The sequence below is a fragment of the Capra hircus genome, chromosome 29 (genome assembly GCF_001704415.2).
Source record: "Capra hircus breed San Clemente chromosome 29, ASM170441v1, whole genome shotgun sequence".
Lineage (NCBI taxonomy): Eukaryota > Metazoa > Chordata > Mammalia > Artiodactyla > Bovidae > Capra > Capra hircus.
In genome coordinates this window covers 29,009,633-29,033,374 of record NC_030836.1, presented here as the reverse complement: position 1 = coordinate 29,033,374, position 23,742 = coordinate 29,009,633, and the positions used below count along the sequence as shown (strand labels likewise).

The 23,742-nt window shown below is 53.8% G+C and overlaps 1 protein-coding gene across 2 annotated transcripts in view; it reads right to left on the bottom strand.

Moving 5' to 3' along the window:
* The window catches only part of DCPS (decapping enzyme, scavenger), a 43,472-nt gene continuing 21,947 nt past the window's right edge, over positions 2,218 to 23,742 (bottom strand). Inside the window, exons 3-6 of one of the 2 annotated variants that reach the window (XM_005699619.3) lie at positions 18,284 to 18,429; positions 11,395 to 11,508; positions 6,489 to 6,599; positions 2,218 to 4,688 (exon numbers count right to left, since the gene is read on the bottom strand). In XM_005699619.3, the coding sequence (XP_005699676.1) occupies positions 4,422 to 4,688; positions 6,489 to 6,599; positions 11,395 to 11,508; positions 18,284 to 18,429 (638 nt within the window). In that variant the 3' untranslated portion in view covers positions 2,218 to 4,421. Of the gene's footprint in view, positions 4,689 to 6,488; positions 6,600 to 11,394; positions 11,509 to 18,283; positions 18,451 to 23,742 lie in introns of both variants that reach the window. The other variant, XM_005699618.3, reaches the window with a different exon arrangement.

Here is a 23,742-nt window from a genome sequence, read left to right as displayed (position 1 = left end):
CAAGTGAACATTTCATGCAAAGATGGGCACAATAAAGGACAGAAATGGTATGGACCTAACAGAAGCAGAAGATATTAAGAAGAGGTGGCAAGAATACACAGAAGAACAATACAAAAAAAGATCTTCATGACCCAGATAACCATGGGTGTGGCTAACCCCCCCCCCACACACACACACCATCAGTAACCATGATGGTGTGATCAATCACCTAGAGCCAGACATCCTGGAATGCGAAGTCAACTGGGCCTTAGGAAGCATCACTACAAACAAAGCTAGTGGAGGTGATGGAATTCCAATTGAGCTATTTCAAATGCTAAAAGATGATGTTGTGAAAGTGCTGCACTCAATATGCCAGCAAATTTGGAAAACTGAGCAGTGGCCACAGGACTGGAAAAGGTCAGTTTTCATTCCAATCCCAAAGAAGGCAATGCCAAAGAATGCTCAGACTACCGTACAGCTGCACTCATCTCACACGCTAGCAAAGTAATGCTCAAAATTCTCCAAGCCAGGCTTCAGCAGCACATGAACCGTGAACTTCCAGATGTTCAAGCTGGATTTAGAAAAAGCAGAGGAACCAGAGATCCAATTGCCAACATCTATTGGATTATCGAAAAAGCAAGAGAGTTCCAGAAAAACACCTACTTCTGCTTTATTGACTACACCAAAGCCTTTGACTGTGTGGATCTCAACAAACTGTGGAAAATTATTAAAGAGATAACAGACCACCTGACCTGCCTCCTGAGAAATCTGTATGCAGGTCAAGAAGGAACAGTTAGAGCCAGACATGGAACAACAGACTAGTTCCAAATCGGGAAAGGAGTACGTCAAGGCTGTATATTGTCATCCTGCTTATTTAACTTATATGCAGAATACATCAGGTGAAATGCTGGGCTGGATGAAGCACAAGCTAGAATCAAAATTTCCAGGAGAAATATCAATAACCTCAGATACACAGATGGCACCACCCTTATGGCAGAAAGCAAAGAACTAGAGTCTCTTGATGAAAGTGAAAGAGGAGAGTGAAAAAGGTGGCTTAAAACTCAACATTCAGAAAACTAAGATCATGGCATCTGGTCCCATGACTTCACGGCAAATAGATCAGGAAACAATGGGAACAGTGAGAGACTTTATTTTTAGGGGCTCCAAAAGCATTGCAGATGGTGACTGCAGCCACGAAATGAAAAGATGCTTGCTCCTTGGAAGAAAAGCTATGACCAACTTAGACAGCATATTAAAAAGCAGAGTCAAAAAAAAAAAAAATAAGGCAGAGACATTACTTTGCCAGCAAAGGTCCATCTAGTCAAAGCTATGTTTTTCCAGTAGTCATGTATAGATGTGAGAGTTAGACTGTAAGGAAAGCTGAGCACCCAAGAATTGATGCTTTTGAACTGTGGTGTTGGAGAAGACTCTTGAGAATCACTTGGACTGCAAGGAAATCCAACCAGTCAATCCTAAAGGAAATCAGTCCTGAATATTCCTTGGAAGGACTGATGCTGAAGCTGAAACTCCAATACTTTGGCTACCTGATGCAAAGAACTAACTCATTGGAAAAGACCCTGATTCTAGGAAAGGTTGAAGGTGGGAGGAGAAGGGGACAACAGGGGATGAGATGGTTGGATGGTATCACTGACTCGATGGACATGAGTTTGAGTAAGCTCCAGGAGTTGGTGATGGACAAGGAAGCCTGGTGTGCTGCAGTCCATGGGGTCACAAATAGTCGGACACGACTGAGCGATTGAACTGAGTTGTTTGTAATTATGTCTATCATTGTTGTCTAGTTGCTAAATCGTGTCCAACTCTTTGTGATCCCATGGACTGTTGTTGCTGACCACTCTCCTCTGTCCATGGGATTTTTCAGGCAAGAATCCTGAAGCGGGTTGCCTTCTTCAGGGTATCTTCCTGACCCAGGGATCAAACCCAAGTCTTCTGAATTAGCAGGCAGATTCTTAACCGCTGCGCCACCAGAGAAGCCCAATTATGTCTGTGTGTCTCACTAAGTTGTAAGCTCCATGAGAGTTCTAGTTCCATATTCTTGTCAAAAAAAAAAAAAAAAAAACAAAAACAGGGTAGATGTTCAAAACCTTGTTCTTTGAATTTAAACACTTTAAACAAATTTAGTCCATGTGTATTTTTTAACAGTGGCTAAAATTTGGTAACTTCAAGTTTACATAGACTTCAGAATCCAATGTAATTTCAATGAGAATATGGAACGAACATAGGGTTGCCAACATTTATTTTGCTATGTGAGGATTTTCTGAAAACAGCTACTGTTAATTATCACCATCTTCTTAAAGAAGAAAGGTCCTTTTAGGGTTCTATATACATGTTTGGAATAAAGATTTAGTCCTTTCTGAGAAGGAAGAGTTAAAAGACCCACATCAGCCTGTTCAGAAATAAAACAGATCCGTTAAACTCGTTTGGAAATACAAATATCCCAAGAGAAACATTTTCAAATATTACTTTGTTCGCAACTGTTTCTTGATTTGTTTCTCCACTCCCAGGATGTGTGTTCAACAGAACTAGGCAACGTGGAGCTAACTGTCCAACTCTTCCTGAAATGTTATTTTTCTCAGTTTCATGAAGGAATGTTGACAAATATAGAACACTCAGCAATTTTGCCCTGTGAGGAAACTTTTGGGCAAACTGAGGAGCCGAGGAAAAGCAGTCACGTCTCCAATCGCTCTCCTCCCTCCCAACCCAGCCAGGGAGAAAGTCGGCCAAGGACTGGGGCCTGGCGCCGGTAGGGAGCTTCCGAAGTTTATGAGAAGGTGACACTCACCTCCGCTGCAGGAGTGCAGACACTCACCAAGGACACGCAGCTAAACGCACAGGGACAGACGCCCATGCCGTCAGAGAGGGCTGGTGGTGGCTCATCAGTCAAGCGGTGCTGAGGCTTAAGGACTTTCTGCTCAGGATGCTGTCTCAGCGGAGGTGGGGAGCTGGGTGGGGTTCTGCTACGTGAAGGCAGGAGGAAAGCTAAGGCAGAGGAGACGGTTCTCATTCTGCATCCCTCGGGCTGAGGACTGACTGTCTGTCTGCCCCCTAGCCTGGGAGGCTGGGAGCTGCTTTATAGTCGTCTCTGGGTTCCCAGCCCTTAGGACATTGGCTCAAAAGGCATGTGAGTCAAAGGTTTGGATTCCATTGCAACCATGCCGCTCTGGCCTGCTGCGTGTACGATCACCAGCAGATCCCTCTGTAGTGGATCCTCATCCCTGCACCCCTTGACAAAGAAACAGGCTCAGGAGGCCTTGGGTTTGGTGCAGTACGTGTTTAATAAGCAAGGTGAGGAACAAGCGAATGGAGCTTGGCTGTGAATCGGGTCTCCTGGTTCTCGGTCCAGGGTATGCAGAATAAGGGCCACCCCGCCTCTTCTGCCTCTGTTTTCATCCTCCTTTCCCTCTGCAAGACCCACATCCTACCTCCCCTGGTAGTGTGTCCTGAGGAAGCAAGATGTGGTAACTCATAGCCCCACGTTGACCGAAGAGCAAATGCGGCCCCAGCGTGATGCGTCTGGGAAGAGGGCCTCGTGGGTTTAACTACACGTCACCAATGTCTGCACCCGTGTCGCCGCTCTGCTGGAGCAGTGAGACGTCACTTTGCCAGATGCGCCCTTGATGGCTTCCTACAGGCTATCAGCCTTGGGCGCTTTGAAGTTCCTTCCTGGCCTGGCAATTCTGTGGTCAGGGACCTAGGACAGCGGTCACACCTTGACCCGTGACTCAGGGCTTTCTGATTTCACTTCAACCATAGGTCACTGTGCCCCGCTGGGACACTGGGTTTATCTTCCGCTCTGTGGCAGTGTGTTTTGCCTTCCTGTCCAGATAACGAACTCAAGGCCACAGGCTCACTGACCAAGGAACAGAAGCAAAGGCAGGAGTCTTGGGCTTGCGTCACCTGATTCTGATTAAGGCCTTCCACTTCCAGGCCAGCCTCCAGCCCTGTCAACAAGAGTTTACCAGCAGGACCGGCTCACACATGGGAAATGTGAGCTAATGGTGGAGGGAAAGAGGAAGCGCTGTCAGAAAGACTATAGACTACTTCCAGAAACGTTTCATATGTGGTTTTTTCTGGAGGGGACTCCCAGACATGTGGACCATCAGGAAGAAACACTAAGTGGGAAGAAGGAAGAGAAAGGTGGTAGCAGGACAGCAAGGAGTGAAAGCAGGGAGGCCCAGGACGTGACGTCAGCCAGGAGGGGACCTGCAGGAGCCCTCCAGGTTGGCCGTGCCCACCCCCCTTCACCCCACTAGGGTGTGCCCACTCCACCTCCCCAGGCCACACTGTGGGTCCATACTGAATGAGACCGATACTTTATTCTCATGCTGGGAAAAAGCCAGTACAAAATACATTAAAAAAAAAAAATTCACTTGGTGCAAAAAAACCCTGCTGCCCCCATCCCCAACAAGGATGGTGGTCTCTTCTCAGCTTCTCTGGGCCTCCTGCAGGAGCGCCAGGAGGGGGTCGTCAGCCCGGAGTGCAAAGGTGAGCGTGCGACGCTGGTAGTACTCGGGGTCCTGCTCCAGGTTGTCGATCACCTCCGCCAGCAGGTGGGCGCGCTCCACGCCGGCGCCCGGGGCCTCGAAGCCCAGGGCGGTGAAGTGCACGTGCAGGTGGTAATACGAGGGCAGGTAGTGCAGATACACGCGGAGCCGGTCCGCCGCCACCTGGTAGCGCCGCAGGATGGCCTCCTGGCAAGGAGCGGGGGGCAGAGGGTCAGCTGCTGCCCCCACGCTGCCGTCAGAGCCCCCTCCTGCCCACAGCCCCCACCAGCCTCTCCGTCGCCCCATGGCTGGCTTTGGAATCCCTGTCTGCCATTCTAGGGAGTCAGCAGGGGCAGGTGACAAGCAGCAAGATGGAGGTTTTCTGCCCAAGGAAGGGGATGGTGGCCTTGATCAGGGCTCCCTGCTCCAACCTGCTAGAACACCTGCTTCCTCGGTCACCGCTGGGTCTCTAGGAAGTCTTGAGGGGCCAGCATTCCCAACACTGGGGGACTTGCCTGCCCTGGAGGAGTTACCAGACTTAAATCATCAAGTGGGTGGCAGGAAGCCTCTTTTTCCCCGCTCAGCACAGAACAGAGTGGAGCCAGGCTGCGGCAGAGCTAAGGGCTTGGTGGCAGAGAAAAGTCGCAGGAGGGGACATGGGCAGGGCTGGACAGAGCTGGGAGGCATCACAGGATCCTCGGATTCTCGCTGGACTCCCAGTGGAAGAGGAAAGCATCACCCTTAGCCCTGGCTCCCTTGGCCCACCCCAACCTTGCACGGTGGTAGAGCTTTTTCTCCTCCAATCGCCTTCAGGAGCCTCTAAGCCTCTTGGAATTAAGAGAAGATTTGATTTCCAATGTAGGCCAATCCCTGAGGTGGCAGGGGTGAAGAAAGACAGGGCCCCAGTGGGCTCAGAACACACGCTGGGATTATACTGTGCTCTACTGATCAGGTGCGCCCCTAGGGATCTGGGCACAGGGTGACCACTAGGGCACCCAAAGGGCTTCCTGGAGGGCTGACCCACCTGAGAGGGTGCTGGAGTTGCCAGGGCAGATACAAGTGCTGGCCTGACACCTCCCAGGTGCCCTGCATCCAGAGAAAAGAGAAAGGCAGCCGGGGACATGGTAGGGTGAGCAGGTGGGTAGGAAGGCAGGTGAGCACAGTAGGGAGGGAGCCAGAGGGGAAGGAGAGTGGCCCCTGTGCCCAGGTCCTGGCAGAGCCTTGGAGCAGGGCTGTTGGACCTCGACCCGGGGAGCCTCTCCCCTACTGGAAACCTTGGTAACAGCAGGCCTGGCGTGGAGGTTGCACCATCCAGTGTCTTAGAGTGGAAACAAGGCTGAGGCCAACCCAACAGAATAATGGGTTCAGGGGGACCCCTCCAGATACCCAGGCCCAGATACGTGAAATGACCTGCCCGAGGCCACCCAGTGGGCTAAGGTCAAAGTGTCAGAATCAGGATCACAGCCCCAGATTTGAGACTCTCCTCTCCCCCACCATCTGCCCGCACCCCCAGGGCTCCTTTTAGCAGCCTTTTCATCCGATTCAGCATATCTCCCAGAGGGAAAGTGTCCCAGAATGCCAGGTGCTAGAACGTTCAGTCTCTGCCCTTGGGGTACACCAGGGGACACACGCAGATCCATGTCAGGTCGTGGACCATCTACCCAAGAAACACGTGTGGCGTGATGCACCTGTCACAGCTAACCCTGGGATGGGAGGGCATCCCACATGTGACCTGCAGGACAACGTCAGGGAGCAGAATCGAGGACCCGAGCTGAGGAAGCCTGTGTGAGGTGAGGCAAGGGGGCTGAGCGCAGAGCTGGAAGGCAGGGTGGGACCAGGACCAGGGGCTTCCTGAGGCTATCTACGAGCCTTCACAGGCCCCTGCAGGGCACCTAGAGAGAAGCCGTTTCACAGAAGGGTGGGGTGAGGGAAGGGGCCCAGGAACCCACAGGAATCCGAGTGTAACCCCTCTGGGCCCTGGCGTGGACTTGGCCCCGGGAACCTCACCTGCCCCTCCCGGAGAATGTTCCTGAGCAGCGGCAGGTGCTCTGGGGTGAGGTCCCGAAGCGACTTGATGCCCCGGCGATGGCAGATGGCGATCAGGTACAGGTCATCGAGCTGTGTGGAGACAGGCGGGGTGACTGGGCTCAGCAAGGGGGGCCAACCGTGGAGACTGCCCATCCTGGAACTGCTCCCCCGGAAGTCAGGACGCACCCCCACCCCAAGGCCTGCAGGGCCAGCCGCCGCCAATCCCAGGGACACCGTGGCCAGACCCAACCCCAGGCAAGGTGGGTGTCCACCTGCCCCGGGTGAGTGAGCGTAGTGTGAGGGAAGAAGCCTCTGTTTATTCTTCCTGCTCAAAAATATCACACGAGAGTATTTACATACTCACAGCTGATGGGGAAGTAGGGGGGCAGAAGCAGGGGGGTTCAAGAGAATGCCATCAACCACTTTTGTGGTCTGATCACCTGCACTAAATGCTGTAAGACACAAGGGGAGAAGAGTGCAGGAGAAAGAAGGAAAGACTAGTGAGGGCGGCCAGAGAGGAGACAGGGGACCCGGGTCGGAAGAAGAGGGAGGGACTGGGAAAAGAGCACTGAGCAGAGGAACAGTGGAGAGAGAGGCTCAGCGGCATCGCTGGGGGAGGGGGACTCCGTGTGCCTGCAGTCGAGACAGGTGAGGGGTGGAGAGGCCAGTGCTGGGGAAGGGAGCCTGGGGCCCGCAGGGCAGGGAGCTCCACCTTGCTTCACCCTTGTCTCCCTTCCCTTATCTCACAGGGCTCATAAACAGCCCTTCCTGCCGTCCTTCCTGCAAACAGCGGCTGGCTGAAGACCTGGGGGTCATAACAGTACAAAGACCCAAGGCCAACAAGACCTTGAGCCAAAACCTTGAGCCAGAGAGCAAAATGACTCTTCCTCTTGCCCAGAAAACCCTTCCTGTCCCAGTCTCCACTTGCCCAAACCCTGGCCTTGGCCGGTTTCACATCCTCACGCAAAGCAAGCCCCAGACACCAGGGTTCCAAGGGCCAAGGCCTGGTACGGATCCAGCGGCCCTCAGCTCTGCAGGCCAGGCTGCTAGATTCCTCAATGAGATAATCTGGGGACCAAGAGTCACCCGGCCAAGTCCCCAAGGGCCCCAACTTAAAAAACTGGGAATGAGACTTTCCAGATGGTGCCTGATGTCCAGCTGTGCTTCTTCATGCCAACAGTCTCTCCATGCCACACGCACTTGTCTCCGCCAGAGCCCTAAGAGCTGGGCTTTCTGCCCCAGACTGGCCACACATGAGCGCAGTGGGAATCTGCCAGCAGACGGCTAAGCGGAGCCTACCTGGGCCTCAGCTCTGCCTGCAAGTCCCTTCTGGACTCTTCCTTCTCATGGCCTATGTCCAGGACTCTTGTACAAGCTGAGACCCAAGGAGCAGCAGGAAACGAAGCTGTTTGAACTAGGAGTGTCTGCGTGTCTGTGAGTGTCTTCAGCCGTTCCGCGTTGTCACTGTCACAGGCCCTCCAAACAATAGTAACATTTGTTTAAATGGTATCTGTTGACAAATCCCAAAGATGACATTAAGTCACACCTCTCTGCTCCACTGGCATGGAATGAAGCATGAAGCCTGTGCTGGGTGCCAGCTCACGGGCTGAGTGAGGGAAGGAAAACAGACCTGTCCTTTGATAGCAGACATAACCCCGGATTTTCCCTAAAGGGCCCCGGCTGCCCAGAGAAATGATCTGGAAAAAAAACAGGTGAGGGGCTGGCAAGGGTCTCAGACTGGCATCCCAGAAGGCAGCACATCAACCCCTCTGGGGAGACAGAGGCCATCAACCTTGTCTACTCTAAGGCAGGGCAGCAAAGTCAAAGCAACAGCCTCCTAGCAAGGGGCACAACGGAGGACGGCTGGAGCTCCGGACAGCCATGGCTCCACCTCAGGAGAGACGCGGAGATCGAGGCTCCTGCCTGAGTGCCTTAGACACCAGGATCTACATTCCGTGAGCTCAATGTGTCTGTGTGTCTACATGAGCACGCACACGCATGCTGACATGTATAGTGTATAAAGACTATGGAGGAGAGACAAACCCTCTCTCCTGGGGCAGGGACGTGGAGGAAAGTCGGGTGAGGGAATGCACCTTCACTGCCCACTCTGTGTGCCGTTTGTATTGTTACCATGTACATGCTGGTGTTGGCATCCCTGGCGGCTCAGATGGTCAAGAATCTGCCTGCAAAGCAGGAGATGTGGGTTCGATCCCTGGGTTGGGAAGATCCCCCAGAGAAGGGAATGGCAACCCACTCTAGTATTCCTGCCTGGGGAATTCCATGGACAGAGGAACCTGGTGGGCAAAAGTCTATGGGGTCGCAAAGAGTTGGACATGACTGAGCTTCTAACACACATGTAGATATATTAACTGCACCAATCCCTACATCCCCGAATAAGCCAATAAAAAGGAATATACAGTTTCTCTCTACAGAGAACTGAGGAAGGGATTCTCTGATCTCCAGGGAGCCAGAGTCCAGCAGACATTAGGGACTTGATCAGTATTCGCGGGGCTTCTCTGGTGGCTCTGTGACAGAGAAGCCACCTGCAATCAGGAGACGTGAGTTTGATCCCTGGGTCGGAAGATCCCCTGGAGAAGGGAACAGCAACCGGCTCCAGCATTCCTGCCTGGAGACTCCCATGGACAGAGGAGCCTGGTGAGCTTCCAGAGGAGTCAAGCATAACTTAGTGACTAAACAACAACAGCGAAATATTTGTGAGACAGACGGACAGATAAACGGAAGGATGGACGTTTTTTTAACCATGGGTCACCAGTGACCGGAAAAAGACACACTTCTGGGCAGAGCAGTGGCACGAGGGGCCGCCAGGGTGGCTAGAAGTCCCCTCAGAGCACATGCCAGACCGCCCTCTCCTCTGCCCTGCTCTGGTGGATGAGGATGAGGACAGAAGCCCAGGCCTGGCCGTCGCCCTGCTGGACACACTGCCTGATTCTAGGGAGCTGTGGGCCTCAGTGTTCTGTCACAAGTCAGGCATGTAAGGCCCTGAACTGTGGCACCACAAGGAGACAAGAGGTAATGAGCAAAGGTCAGGGACAGTCACACCTGTCCAGTCAGCAAGTTAAAAGTCTGATACGCAAGCTGGCCCCTTCACAGCCGTAGGGCGAGTTGCCCCACTGTGTGGCTGGGACCCTGCTGCGGCGCCTGAAGCCTGTTCTTTCTTAAGGGGACAGACAGCGGGCAGTGCCCTGGGCAGGCCCGGCAGGACGCCTGCCGGCGCCAGGTGAGGAGGAGCACGGGCTTCCGCGCTCGGTGCCACAGGCACCAGGGCGTTACGGCTCCTTGCATGGGGAGGCTGCGGCTATCCCCATGTGGCCCTCAGACCACCACCTCCTGCAAATCACAAGGTCTTCAGGGACCTTGTGAGTCCAAATTCCTCCTACCAGCGCCCCCACCCACGCCCACCTCCCTTCACCAGAATGGTCAGCACAGGGCTGCCCAAGGGGGCGGACGGGATTGGCAGAGCCCCCGGGCGTCCCTACCCAACGGGTGCTCTGGTTTCGTCCCCTCCGGTCCTCTGCCCTCCCTTCTGGCCTGAGTGGGGATCAGTTGTTAGGGGGCGGCCTCTGCATATCATCACCCAGAGGGGAGGGCGGGCTCCTCTGACCTTTCCGGCTCAGCGCTGAGACCTCTGGAAACTCCCTTCAGATTCCCTACCTGCCCTCTCCTTCCCCCGCCAGCCACATCAAGGAAGTCCCACAAGCCGCCCCAGGAGACAGCTGGCACTGGCTCGCCCATGCCTCTGAGCCCGAATCCTGTCCGCCTCACCCCGGCCACAGGCTCGGCTCTCCCGTCTCCTGGCAACTGGAGTGGTGTGGCTGGGCGGGAAACCCATCCCACCCACCCAAGAGAATGCAGGTGAGCTTGGCAGAGGGTGCAGAGGCCTGACCCGTGGCTGAGAGAGTGAGACGGGAGGTGTCCACCCCAGCGGGACGGGCCCGACTCCAGATCAGTGTCCCCGGGAGACTTAACAATGATGTGAGGAACACAGAGCCCAGAGGGGCCTGCCCTAGAGCCTGGATTAGTCACGGATTTCAACTGGGAGGAGGAGGGGGGACGTCTACCTGCTCCCCACCGCCAGCCCCCGAGACCAGGGCTGGCTTCCTGGGCCTTATCCGGGCCCAACTCCAGTCTGTGTGGGCACAGCGCTGCCTGGACCCGGTGCCCTGCTGGTTCCTGTTACTCTCAGGGCACGACAGTCCACCCAAAGAGGCGACAGCCAGCGAGCCTGGGGATGGGCCTCTCGGTGTGAGATGAGGGAGGAGGAGAGGAGGTGCACAGAGAACGCAGAGGACTGGAGGGGCAGCGTGAGTGCAGAAGGCTCCTGGGGAACCCACTCCCGAAAAGGTCAGGGGAGGGGGCCACTCGGGGGCCAGGCAGCAGAGCTGAGAGGCTTTGGTGGAGGGACGCGCCTGGGCTGCTGGAGGGCCCCTCTCTGGCTCGTGTGGTGCAGGGGACTCCTCCAGCTGGTCCCCGTGGTTTCTGCCAGCCAGTGCTGCCTGGACGTGCTGGTGTCCAGGGCGTGGGGAGGGGTAAACTGTCCATTTCAGGACTCTGGGCACCCCTGGAAGGGACAGTGGCAGCCTCACACTTGGCTGATGAAGGAACAGCCTGTGACATCATGACGCAAACACTGCCCATCCTCACCCCTAGCGTGGGAGGTAAGCCAGAAGGGGCTTTAACTGGCCCACTGAAGGGCAAATATTTGTGTAGGTGCTCCCACTGCAGACAGCTCAGCCTCCCCTGTCGGTTAATTACAATCTGCTTAGAGAGAGAGAGAGACCAGCAGGAGGAAGAAGGGCAGGATTAAGGAGTGGCAGCTGGAACGGGGCACTCAGAGACCAGAGAGGCCCAGCGCGAAATCCTTTACCTGCTGTTGGTTCCACTTGAGGTCGGGGATCAGGACAAAGCCGTTGGACGGATCCGGGTTCTCAAAAACAATCCGGTCGGCTTCAGCCTTCTTGTCGAGAATGTTGTACACCCACTGGAGGGAGGGCAGAGAGAGGGGGTTCACAGGCCAGTCCTTTCCCCGAGAGACACCCCACGCTGGGAGAGGCAGGCTCAGGGAAGGACACCCAGTGTTAAAGGGGCACAAAGCTCAGGGGATCCACACTCAGGCCATCCTGGCCCAGAGATCAGCTCTTGGGTCCAGAAGAGACTTCCCCTCTCCCACCATGGCCACCTAATAGGGGACACCATGGCTAGCCCCACAGGGGTCACTACAGCTGCCCCCACAAGGGTCCAGATGGAGTTCCCTGTTTAGGCCCGTCCCAGCCACCCCTGCGTACACGCTCTGCTCTGGCCTCACAAGCCTGGTCTGCAATCCCCTTCCACTGCCCACGGGACTCCGGTGAAGTGTCCCTGTGCCCCGACAGGACCACAGGGCAGAGAGTCTGCTGGGAGTTCCTTTTGCAGAGGGAGCTTGCCATGTGCCACGGCAAGGAAGGTCTTATGTTCTGGAAGTAACTGTGCTGGGTTTCCCAGCCCCCTTGGGATTCTTGTGAGCATGGTGTTAACGCCTCTACCCTACCCGACATGGACCCTTCACGACAAAGAAGAAACGCCACACGAGAGGCAACGACACAGACCCTTCCTCCCTTCCCGTCAACCCTGGGCTGCCAGCTCTCTCATGCCCTTTGATCAGCTGCTGTCCACCATCTTCAAGGTCCCTTCCTTGAGCACTGCATGGACCCCAAGACCATCACCTTACCATTAAGGTCCTGGTGGCCTCTCTGAGGAAGCCAGCCTGAAGCCTGGAGGTCAAGATACGAAGGCCCTGTTCTCGTGGGGCTCCAACCCCTGGAGCCCACTCCACTCCACTGCCCCTGAGCGCTGAGAACCCTTTGCCAACGTGACTTCCTTCCTGGCCAGTGAACTCTGCCTGAAATCTGACAGGGAACCCTGCTGCACAGCCAGAGAAGGGGCAGGAGTTGGGCTCACCCAGCTGCCCCTTCTGCCCCACGGTCAGGAAGGCACTCGAGCTGACGAGGGCTGGAGGAGAGGACAGGGCACCGACACGGCCAGCCAGCTCCTTAGCCCACCACCAGGAGTGCTGGTGCAGCAGGGTCAGCGAGAGCCAGGGCTGCCCCCCAGCCCCGTGGGGCTCCCTTCCCACTGTCCCCCAAGTCCACATCCTGCACTCTCGGCCAGCACAGCCAAGGCCAAGTGCAACCGTCTGATACAGAGAGGGACGAGGCGGAGGGAACCTGCCAGGGACGATCTGGGCCTCCTAGGCCCTCCAGTAAGACCCAGAGGCCAGTCACAGTAAGGTCAACCCACTAGAAAAGAGGGGCTTTCCTAAGGAAAGCCTGGCCATGCCACTACCTGGTGAGGCTTGGAGGCCATCCTGGAGTGGCTTCTTTGTGCAACCCTGGGGCCAGAGCAATGCACAGCCCAGCAAGTTGAGAATTTCCCAGGGGAAGCATTTCCTCTCTAACTGGCCGTCTCTCTAGGAATGTGCCACTTGAGAAAAAAAGTCAGTCAGATCCTGACCGGAAATCTCCCAAAAAATAAATGGGAGGGAGGGGATGGTGGTTCTGCGTGGACAGCCCTGGGGTTGCCCAGCCCACAGCAGGGGCCTGCCTTCCCCCACAGCTCCTGCCTCCACCTAGAAAACAACATATCATCTAGGGGAGAATGAATGGGCTCTGGAGCCCAACAACATGGGGCTCATCTCTCACCTCCAACACTAACCAGCTGCACGCTGCAAAGTGATTTCATCTAAGCTTTGGTTTCCTCCTTCGTCAAGAGGCGCTAATTATACCCACAGGTTAGGGCTGTGGTGAGGACTAAGCGAGAAAACGCTCACACAGGCGTCCAACACAGAGCCCTGCCCAGGGAGGCAACGGAAAGCAGAAAAGTTTCTGGGAAAGGTCAGGCTGGGCGTGCCTGAGGCTGCAAGACCAGCTGTGGGAAGGGGAACAAGGAGAGTGGATGAGAGCAAAGGAAGTGCGTTGATTCCGGGGCAAGAGAGAACCACGTGTGAGATTGGAGGGGCGCCCAAGGGCTGGGACGGTGTGGTGTGATGAAGGCGTGTTGTGATAAGAGCATCTCGGGGACTAGGCAAGCCCGCAGGTGCAGGGATGTACACCCAAGTCCACACAGTTCCAACCCAGAGTCCAGCCCCAGAGCCCACCAAGCGCCATGCCATCCATGTGGGCAGGGCCCCTGGGAGAGCGGGAGTGGTCTGGATTCACAGGACAGCTCAGCCCAGATGAGGGAGGAGAAGCAGGGGACGCAATTCACGCCATCACAGAGTGATGTCACAGGGAGGGGCACCCTGGGAAAGCAAGCCCGGCAGCCTCAGCCCCCTGGATGACGGGGCTGTGGGGACACTGGCAGCTTCTGGACCCATCTGGGCGGGACGTCCTCCCTGTGGGTGATGCTGGCAACTGCCCCAGGAGCCTCTCTCCTCCTTATTCCTGTCCCCCTGCTCCTTGGCTGGCCCCTCTCCTCCAGCCAGGTCTCAGCTCCACGCCCTCCCGTTCCTCCTCGCAATTGCCCCCCGTGTGGACGACAGTGGCCACCCCTCTGGCGCCTCTTCTGTGCGGGAAACAGTAGCAGCCACATGGTACGTGGCACGGCTCAGCCTCCGCCAGGACCCCAGGACGGAGGTGCTGTCCATCACATTTTCCAGACAGGGAAACTGGGACTCAAAAGTGAAAGACGAGGACTTCCCTGGCGGTGTGGTGGATAAGAATCTGCCTGCCAAAGCAGCAGACACAGGTTTGATCCCTGGTCTGGGAACATCCCACATGCTGTGAGGCAACTAAACCCATAAGCTGCAACTACTGATCCCATGTGTCTGCTAGAGCCCGTGCTGCACAACAAGAGAGCCCACGCACCACAACGGGAGAGAAGCCCACTCAGCAGCAAAGCACAGTCAAAAATAAATATAAAGTACAAGGTCTCAAGGTGCTGAGGTGTCAAGACAAGAGGCCAAACCCTGGGCTCACAAACGGATCTCTAAGGCTCTGGATCCAGACATCCCACTGCATTCTTTGTTTTAACTGGGAAATTACAAGCACCTCAGATTTGAGTATCCAAGTAGCATCGATGGCTAAGAGCACAGACACTGGGACCAGGCCCCCTCACTCTGAAACTAGTCTCCAAAAGCTTGTTGTTGAAGATCCGGTGCCCATAAAATGCTCAGGACCGTTGCTGTTCTAAGTCACCTCGTGGCTGAGACATCCCAAGCTAACTTACTGTCCTCCACGGAAACCCACTCTGCCGTCCACGCCCCTGTGCTGGTTAACCATGCCACCATCTGTCACTCCTTGTGCAAGGCACCCACAGGCCCCCCCTCGCTGCTCCAAGCCAGCCCCCATCTAGGCCCTGCCTCTTAATCGAAAAAGAAGCTCCCCTTTGCCTCTTCCTCCTTCTACTCTCACCACTTCCAACTGCTTCGTTAAATTTCATCATATTACCCACGTGCTTAAAACCATTTACAGGACCCTCACTGCCTACGGCACTCGTCCTCAAATCTGACAAGAGATGACTTTTTTCCTAACTCAGATTTCCCAGGTCCATCCTGAGTCAGCAGATACCAAGGAGGGCCCTGTGCTCTGTATTTTATAAAACCTCAAGAGGCCATGCTGATGACTGGCGAGGTTTGGGAACTCCTGGTCTCCTGGGTAAAGTGCATACATCTCTTCCTGGGTCCTGCCTGTCTTCTCTTGCTAGCTCCCCAAACCCATCAGAGTCCAGCCCGCTGAGGCCCTGGCGTTTCTCTCTGCTCTGGCTGCAGAGCCCTGTTTGTTCTGTCCACTTGGCAAACTTCTCTTTGTCCTTTTAAGATCCAACTGGAGGATCCTCTCCCCACTGAAGCCCCCCACCATCTGGGCTGACCACTCCCCTTTCTGTCACAGCTCTACCTTGTGTATTAACCACCGAAGTGCTCATCCCATTATATTGCATGCCTACCTTCCTTACAAGACTGTGGGGACATTATCAGTGCTTATCCTGGTGACCCTCCAGACCCTAGCACGTCTGGGACCTAGGAGATGCTCAATAAATATAATAGCTATTGCCAGTTAGCTCTGCAGAATTCCAAAGAATCGCAAGGAGAGATAAGAAAGACTTCCTCAGTGATCAGTATAAACAAAATAGAGGAAAACAGAAGAATGGGAAAGACTAGAGATCTCTTCAAGAAAATTAGAGATACCAAGGGAACATTTCATGCAAAGATGGGTACAATAAAGACAGAAATGGTATGGACCTAACAGAGGCAGAAGATATTAAGAAGAGGTGGCAAGAATACACAGAAGAATTAAACAAAAAAAGATCTTCACGACCCAGATAACCATGATGGTGTGATCACTCATCTAGAGCCAGACATCCTGGAATGTGAAGTCAAGTGGGCCTTAGGAAGCATCACTATGAACAAAGCTAGTGGAGGTGATGGAATTCCAGCTGAGCTATTTTAAATCCTAAAAGATGATGCTGTGAAAGTGTTGCACTCAATATGCCAGCAAATTTAGAAAACTTAGCAGTGGCCACAGGACTGGAAAAGGTCAGTTTTCATTCCAACATATATTGCATCTGATCCCATCACTTCATGGCAAATAGATGGGGAAACAATGGAAACAGTGAGAGACTTTATTTTCAGGGGCTCCAAAATCACTGCAGATGGTGACTGCAGCCATGAAATTACAAGACGCTTACTCCTTGGAAAAGTGATGACCAACCTAGATAGCATATTCAAAAGCAGAGACATTACTTTGCCAACAAAGGTTTGTCTAGTCAAAGCTATGGTTTTTCCAGTAGTCAGGTATGGATGTGAGATTTGGACTATAAAGAAAGCTGAGTATTAAAGAATTGATGCTTTTGAACTGTGGTGTTGGAGAAGACTCTTGAGAGTCCCTTGGACTGCAAGGAGACCCAACCAGTCCATCTTAAAGGAAATCAGCCCTGAATATTCATTGGAAGGACTGACACTGAAGTAGAAACTCCAATACTTTGGCCACCTGATGCGAAGAACTGACTCAGTTGAAAAGACCCTGAGGCTGGGAAATATTGAAGGCAGGAGGAGAAGGGGACAACAAAGGATGAGATGGCTGGATGGCATCACCAACTCGATGGGCATGAGTGTGAGTAAACTCCATGAGTTGGTGATGGATAGGGAGGCCTGGCGTGCTGCAGTCCATGGGGTCGCAAAGAGCTGGACGCGACTGAGCAACTGAACTGAACTGACTGCCAATTAAGCCGAGTGCTTATAAACTTGCTGAAACAGCCGAAAAAGAACACGTGGGGAAATTCCCTGGCGCTCCAGTGGTTAGGACTCGGTGCTTTCACTGCTGAGGGCCTGGGTTGTTCAATCTTTGGTCAAGAAACGAAGAGCCCACAAGCCACACAGCTCGGCCAATTTAAAATAATAAAGAACACATGAACACTCATGTCACCCAGAAGTGGGTAGAGTAGTGGAGTTATTTCCAAAGAGGGTGTGTACAGTGGTCTAAGAAGGTGCACGTATGACTCACGCCAAAACTGTAGTAAGGACTTCCTCTCTTTAATCACATATATGTGCAACTAGTGCAGCAAAACACACATTCCAGGACATCCGCTTCCCAATCCGAGATGCTTTCTAGGAAAGATGGAGACCAATTTCCTTCCTACTTAGAAGACATAGCAAGCGCTGGATGTCTTTGTTAAAAAACGGAAAAAAAAAAAAAAAGTCAAGCCAGAGTGAGCTAGAGAAGCCTTGTGCAAATCCTGTGTGGAGACCATGGCTAACAGCCTGGCCGGGTCTTCCCCGTGGGACCTCCCTCAGCCTCTGTCTGCCTCCTGTCCTTCCTCCTCCCAAGGACAATCCACCTCGCAGGACCCCACACCCAGGACACCCTCCCTTCCTCTGGGCCTGGGAGAAATGGCCGTGAGCTTCCCATATCGGGACACCCTGCCCCACCGTGGCCACACTCTCGGCTCAGGGAACAGGAGTGAGTGATAAAGAGACAGGATAGGAAAACAGCTCATCCATCACATTAACTCTGAGCATGCACATGGGGCCAATTTCGGGAAAGGCTCTGTCTGGTTGGTGTTGGGCACAGACCCAAGGAGAATCGGATCTGTTAGCTAAATGGCCTTGTGTCTGGCCCAGGGACTGAATATACTCTGAAGATGCTTCCAACCCGTGAACACAGCCCTGGAAGAAGAGGCCGTGCACCAGCCCCTCCCCACTGGTCCTGCCCCCCAGGATGGATGCAGGGGGCGAAAGGGAAGGAGAAGTCTCCCCCCTGGGACTCAACTCGTGGAGGCTGGTTAACTGTGGGTGAAAACAGGAATGAGCGACTGGATAGGGAAGGCCTAACCAGCATTTGTTTACCATTTACAGACCTTTGGTCTGTGTAAGCCATTCCTGAGATCGCATCAGCGCTACTAGAGAGTAGCCAGAAGTTCTTCCCGGGGACTGGACTGCTCTGAGATCCCAGACTGCCTCGGTGGTGTGCCCAAGACCAGCGTCAGTTCCCTTATCCATGCAGATGACTGTCCTCCGCGAAGCACGACCGCCTGAGCCCAGCACTTTCTATCCCACTCATCTTGCCCTTTCCCCTCCACGGCACTCTCAGTCTCTCGTCCGGCGTGGTTACGTATACATTCGTGTCCTATCTGACGCCTGCACAGGAGGTAAGTGGCACGAAGGCAGGGACACCATTGGCCCCTGGGACCATCTCAACCAACGCCCAAGAAGACAAACGCTGGCCTCGGGGACAGCACTCCGCGTCCGACCCGTGGGGCCTGCCTGAGCTGGTGGTGGCTGGTACCTGGATGCTCAGGCTCTGGGACTCCAGGTGGGGCAAGGTGACGTTCCTGTAGTTGCTGCCCGTCTCTCGGACCAGGTGGAGGTCCTGGCGCAGATACTTCTGTAGGTGCTTCTCTGTAGCAGGGTAAACCACGGTTGTCTTCACGTCTGCAAAGACACAGCGCAGCCCTGGCCACGGTCAGCCACGCTCTCCACCCAGTCCTACCACCCTCCAGCCCCCATGGCACCACGGTGAGGAGGTAGCCACCGTCTCGTCTCTGATTCCCCAGTGACGGGAGCCGAAGGCTAAGAAGTTATGATTCACCTGTGTTCCACCCCCATGAGGTGTCTCCTGCCATTAAATTCATGAAGGTGAATCACTCTCAGCATATGGAAAACCTAAGACGTTCATGGGTGGATCACAGGGCCCCTCATAACCCTTAACCCCAGCCCTTCTCTCTTACTTTCTAGGCACAGGAATGAAAGGTTTCTGACTCTTCTCACATGGCAAACATTCCAGTATGTGGCCTTCTGAACCCAAAGCTGAAAATCTGGTTTAAAGTCAAACAGACTCCCTTAATGTAGGGGGTGAAGGCACAGACGCCAGGGAAGCCAAGTCCTCGTCCTCCCTACTCCTTCCTTGGGACCCCTGGTCCTTCTGGAGGAAGGACCTCCCTTCTGGGTCCAGGTGTTTAAGCTCCCTGTGCCCCTACATCCCCATCTGTCAGCTCAGGATAATAACAGCTCATGTCAGAGGGTTGGGAGGATTAGCAAGTCAATACCTGTGGAGCTCTTAGACCAACAACGTCTGACACATAACAAGCACTATTTAAGTACTGGCTATCTCAACCCAAGGTTACTCATCCTTGACCTTGGCACCATCAAGGCCTAGGTAATCCTTTGCTGGGGGCGCTATCCTGTGCCCTGCAGGCTATTGAGCAGCACTTCAGGCTTCCGAGATGCTGGTCAAACCCTCTCTCCAGTTGTGGCAACTACAGCAAAGGCCGCAGATATCGCCAGATGTCCCAGGGGAGGCGGGAATGCCCCTCGTTGAGAACCAGTGTTCATCGCAAGGAAACCTGGTCGTTTTCCTAAAGAGACTCCAGGCTAGGGTCCTTGTCCAGCAGCACCTGGTTTTGGTTAAGTCCTTTTCCCTGTTTCTATCAACATCTGCCGCAACAGCTTGAACGCAGATCCTAAAAGCCAGGAAAGGAAACTGTGTCTTAAAAATCAGTTGGGATGTTTCTCAAAAGACCGGCATCCTCCCCGACGCCAGATTCGGATATGTTTCCCTGGAGGGGCCCCTGAGAGGGGGCTGCCCAGCGCGGGCACTGCGCACTCCAGGAGATCCTCAGGCTCGCCTACACACCTCGAGACCCAGCTGAGAACCACAACCCACACATGCACGCCTGGTCTGAGGATGCAGGTGATGCTCATTCCACAGCTAAGGGACAAGGTCACAGGGACTCCAGACGTACCCAACACCACGCTACAGGATGGGGTTGGGGCGGCAGGGCAGAGGAGGGCTGGAGCCACGGTCTTCCTGCCCGGAGGTCCGTGCTCTTTCTGCCCCTGCCCCAGCATGGCTGTGCGGCAGCCCAGCCCAGGGTGAGAGTCCAGAGGCGCCATGTCAAGCACGTGACCTCCAGAAGGCCCAAAGGCGCCGGCCCATCAGATGTAGCAGGCCCACGGGCTGACACACGGCTCCCCTTCCCAGCTGCGCCACCTTGGCTGTGTCACTAACCCCGAGTCTCAGCTTCCTCATCTGTTAAGGATGGTCATAAAATCGAGCCTACAGTGTGGCTGTAAACATTAAGGTGTTTCCTCAGAACCACTGGAGGCGATAAGTAAACGTCACCCCACTTCCTGGGAATCTCTGATCTGACCCCGAAAGGGAGGCACGGAGGCCTCTTCACAACCCTCGGGGCCTTTCTCATGCCCACCACCCTCTAATAGCCCCGGGGTCACAGGCCTGAGGTCAAAGATCAAGCATAAACAAGATCTCAGGAGGCAGGGGACTGCCTGAAATAGATGGGATGTCACCGCCTTGGCCCCTTGCAGTGTAGCCTGGTGGAGAAGGGCCAGATTGTGACACCCATCAGCCGGGTTCAAATCCTGACTGTGTAACCTCGGGCACCTGAGAGGCCAAAGAGCAGAGGGTGGGAAGTCTCTAGAATAGCAATCCCACCTGCACCCCCACGGAAAAGTCCTCCTCGAATGTCCTCAGCTTCCTCCCCTGGGTCGCCTGGGTGGGGCCTGGGGACCAAGGCTGTGAGCCCTGGTGCTCCCTCCCATGGGGAGATGGGCAGGGACGACCTGGAGAAGAGCCATGCCCCACTGGCAACGCACGCACTGCCTTGGGCTCCCAGCCCAGGACTCCCTGGCCATTCCAGGCCGGAAAGCCACAGGGCCTGCAGGCGTGCCCGCCTACCAAGGCTTGCCAGAGACTGTCCGAGCTGCTGGGAATGGGGGGAGACGGGCCCTCGCCAGGCCAGCCCCTCCTGTCCTCTCCTGAGCAGCAGGGAAGAATGAAAAGGCCCCGTCAACTGCTCCCTTTCTGCCTGGAGGAGACCCACCCTGCTGCGCTCTGAGCCCCAAAGAATCATCACTCCCAGCCAGGTCTTAGTCAGACCCTCACTGCCGGCATCCAGATGGATGCTGCCCCCCAGTCTCGTCCAGGCTTCCCTGCAACCCCACTGACCGTCTTTCCCCAGGCCGTCTCAGCTCCAGCCCTAGTGACCTCCTAGTGATTTCCTCACAACTGCACTGATTCTCATCTCCAGGCCTCGAACCTGTTCCCCTGCTTCACCCGCTCAGGTCTCCGTCCAAGCAAGGCACCCCTGACCTCACCACACCCTGGGGTTTGCCCTGCATGATCTGACCACGGAGGACAGGTTTCCTGTCTGATCCCCCCGAAGGATGTCTGTCTACCTGTTTTACTGCATTATCCCCGGCACCCGGAAGAGTGCCGAGTATACACTAGGCACTCAGCAAATACCAAACAAACAAAAGAATGAATCTGACCTTCTTATTTTTTGGAATCTGACCTTTTTAGACTTTAAACCCAGGAAGTGCACTTCTTATCCCAAATGGAATAATATCTCGCTGAGGGGAAAAAAAAGTCAATATATTTCCCAATGCTAAGTTTCTTACTGGCAGCCAGAAGCAAGCTCTGGTGCTTATCCAAATGACCTGCAACTGAGCTTCATGAGGAATCTGGTCAAGAGTCAAGGCCTGATAAACACTCAAACAATCGGATGAAAATATGTAGGGGGACAGGATATCGACCCAGAGCCTCAAAAACAGCTCCCCTGAGATTACTCATTAATTGCAGACGGGGACACAAAGTGGCCAGAGCATCATCCCTGGGAGATGAACTGACCACACAGACCTCCTGGGCTGTGCCGAGGTGCGTGCTCAGCTGCTCAGTCATGTCTGACTCTTTGTGACCCCATGGACTGCAGCCCACCAGGCTCCTCTGTCTGTAGAATTTTCCAGGCAAGAATACTGGAATGGGTTGCCATTTCCTCCCCCAGGGGATCTTTCTGACCCAGAGATCAAACCCAAGTCTCCTACACTGGCAAGCGGATTCTTTACCACTGAGGTCACTTGGGAAGCCAGTGCTATGGGGCGCCTGCCAAAGTAACCTGTATCCCATTGCAAGATGACATCACCTCCCAAACCCAGGGACACCCGACAAGACAAGTGGCTTCCCAGCTCCTCCACGGTGTCAAAGTTAGGGCTGAGGAACTGCTCCAGATTAAAGGACACTGGAGACTGGACTGGATCATGGACTGTGGAGGATGGGGAAAGGGAAGATTCCTGCTTGAAAATGGCGTTGAAACAACAGTAAGATTAATAATGGTCTCCACATCAAGCAATGGTTTCGTATAAATGTGAAAGTTCCCCAAATTGACCATTTTACTCTGATTCCTGGGAGACACACACTGACATGCTTAGTGATGAGGGGTTACCATGTCTGCATCTTACTTTTCAATAACAGAGGTAAAGATGGCAAGATATTATTGTATGTGTACATGGAGAGAGAAAAAGTAAATGTGGCCACGTTATCAAATGGTGATTTTTTTAAAAAAGGCTTTTTTGCTTCACTGGGTCTTCCTTTCTAGTTGCAACGCGTGGGCTTAGTTGCCCTGCAGCATGTGGGATCTTAGTTCCCCAATCAGGGTATCGAAGCTGAGTCCCCTGCATCGGAAGGCAGATTCTTAATCACTGGACCACCAGGGAAGTCCCCTGAAGAGCTTTTATTAAGGGAATTCTTCGTACTATTTCTTCCCTGGTGGCTCAGACAGGAAAGCGTCTGTCTACAATGTGGGAGACCCGGGTTCGATCCCTGGGTTGGGAAGATCCCCTGGAGAAGGAAATGGCAATCCACTCCAGTACTATTGCCTGGAAAATCCCATGGACAGAGGAACCTGGTAGGCTACAGTCCACGGGGTCACAAAGAGTCGGACATGACTGAGAGATTTCACTTTCCTTTCCTTTGTACTATTTCTACAATGCTTCTGTAAAGTTGAAAATTTTTTTCAAAATATAAATAAAAAGGTGTGGGCACCCTCTACTCTCTGGGTGCTCACAGCCAGCAGAAGTGCCAGCCACTGTTCTGAGCCCTGTGTGCACATGAACCCATTCACTCCCCACAGCCAGTGTGAGGCGGGTCTCATTCTGGTGCCCGGGCGGCTCACAGGAAAGCTGAGGCCAGGGCTGGGCTTTGGCCTTGGCACCACGTGCTGGCCCCCGCAGGTCAGCAGATGGTGTTTCACCAACTGCCTGGCACCCTCTGCCAACCCCATTCAGCAAAATGACTTAAGGGGCCCCCTGCCCAGGATAAGAAGTTCCTGGCACCTCCCAGCCCAGAAGCATCTCCCAGTGGCTAGAGAAGCAACAAGGAATCTCCTGACCCTGCCCTCCTGCTGACATTCTTAAAAAACAAAAACAAACAAAAAAAACTCTAAAACCCCTTTCTCAAAAATGACCACAGTTTATTAAGAGAGCTTCCTTGACAGAGCCTCCCTTCCCATCATGCTTTTTCAAACTTTGGTTTTATTTTCAGTTTTAAGGTGTATCTTGCACATAAAAGTCAAACAAAGCTTGTTTTCAAACGTCTTTTGCTTCTTCCTGAGCACCAATGTCAACTCTTCTGGCCGCTTCTTTGATCTCATACTTCCACAGTTCCAAATTACAAATATTTTTATGTCTTGTTTCACTTTGATTTTTCAGTTTTATTAATTAACATCCCATTAGGGAAGATAAGGATTTAGCTTTTTTTTTTTTTTAAACCAGCTCTCAGTCAATCCTAAAGGAAATCAGTCCTGAATATTCAGTAGAAGAACTGATGCTGAAGATGAAGCTCCAATACTTTGGCCACCTGATGGGAAGAGCCAACTCGTTGGAAAAGACCCTGATGCTGGGAAAGACTGAGGGAAGGGGAAGGGGACGACAGAGGATGAGATGGTTAGCTAG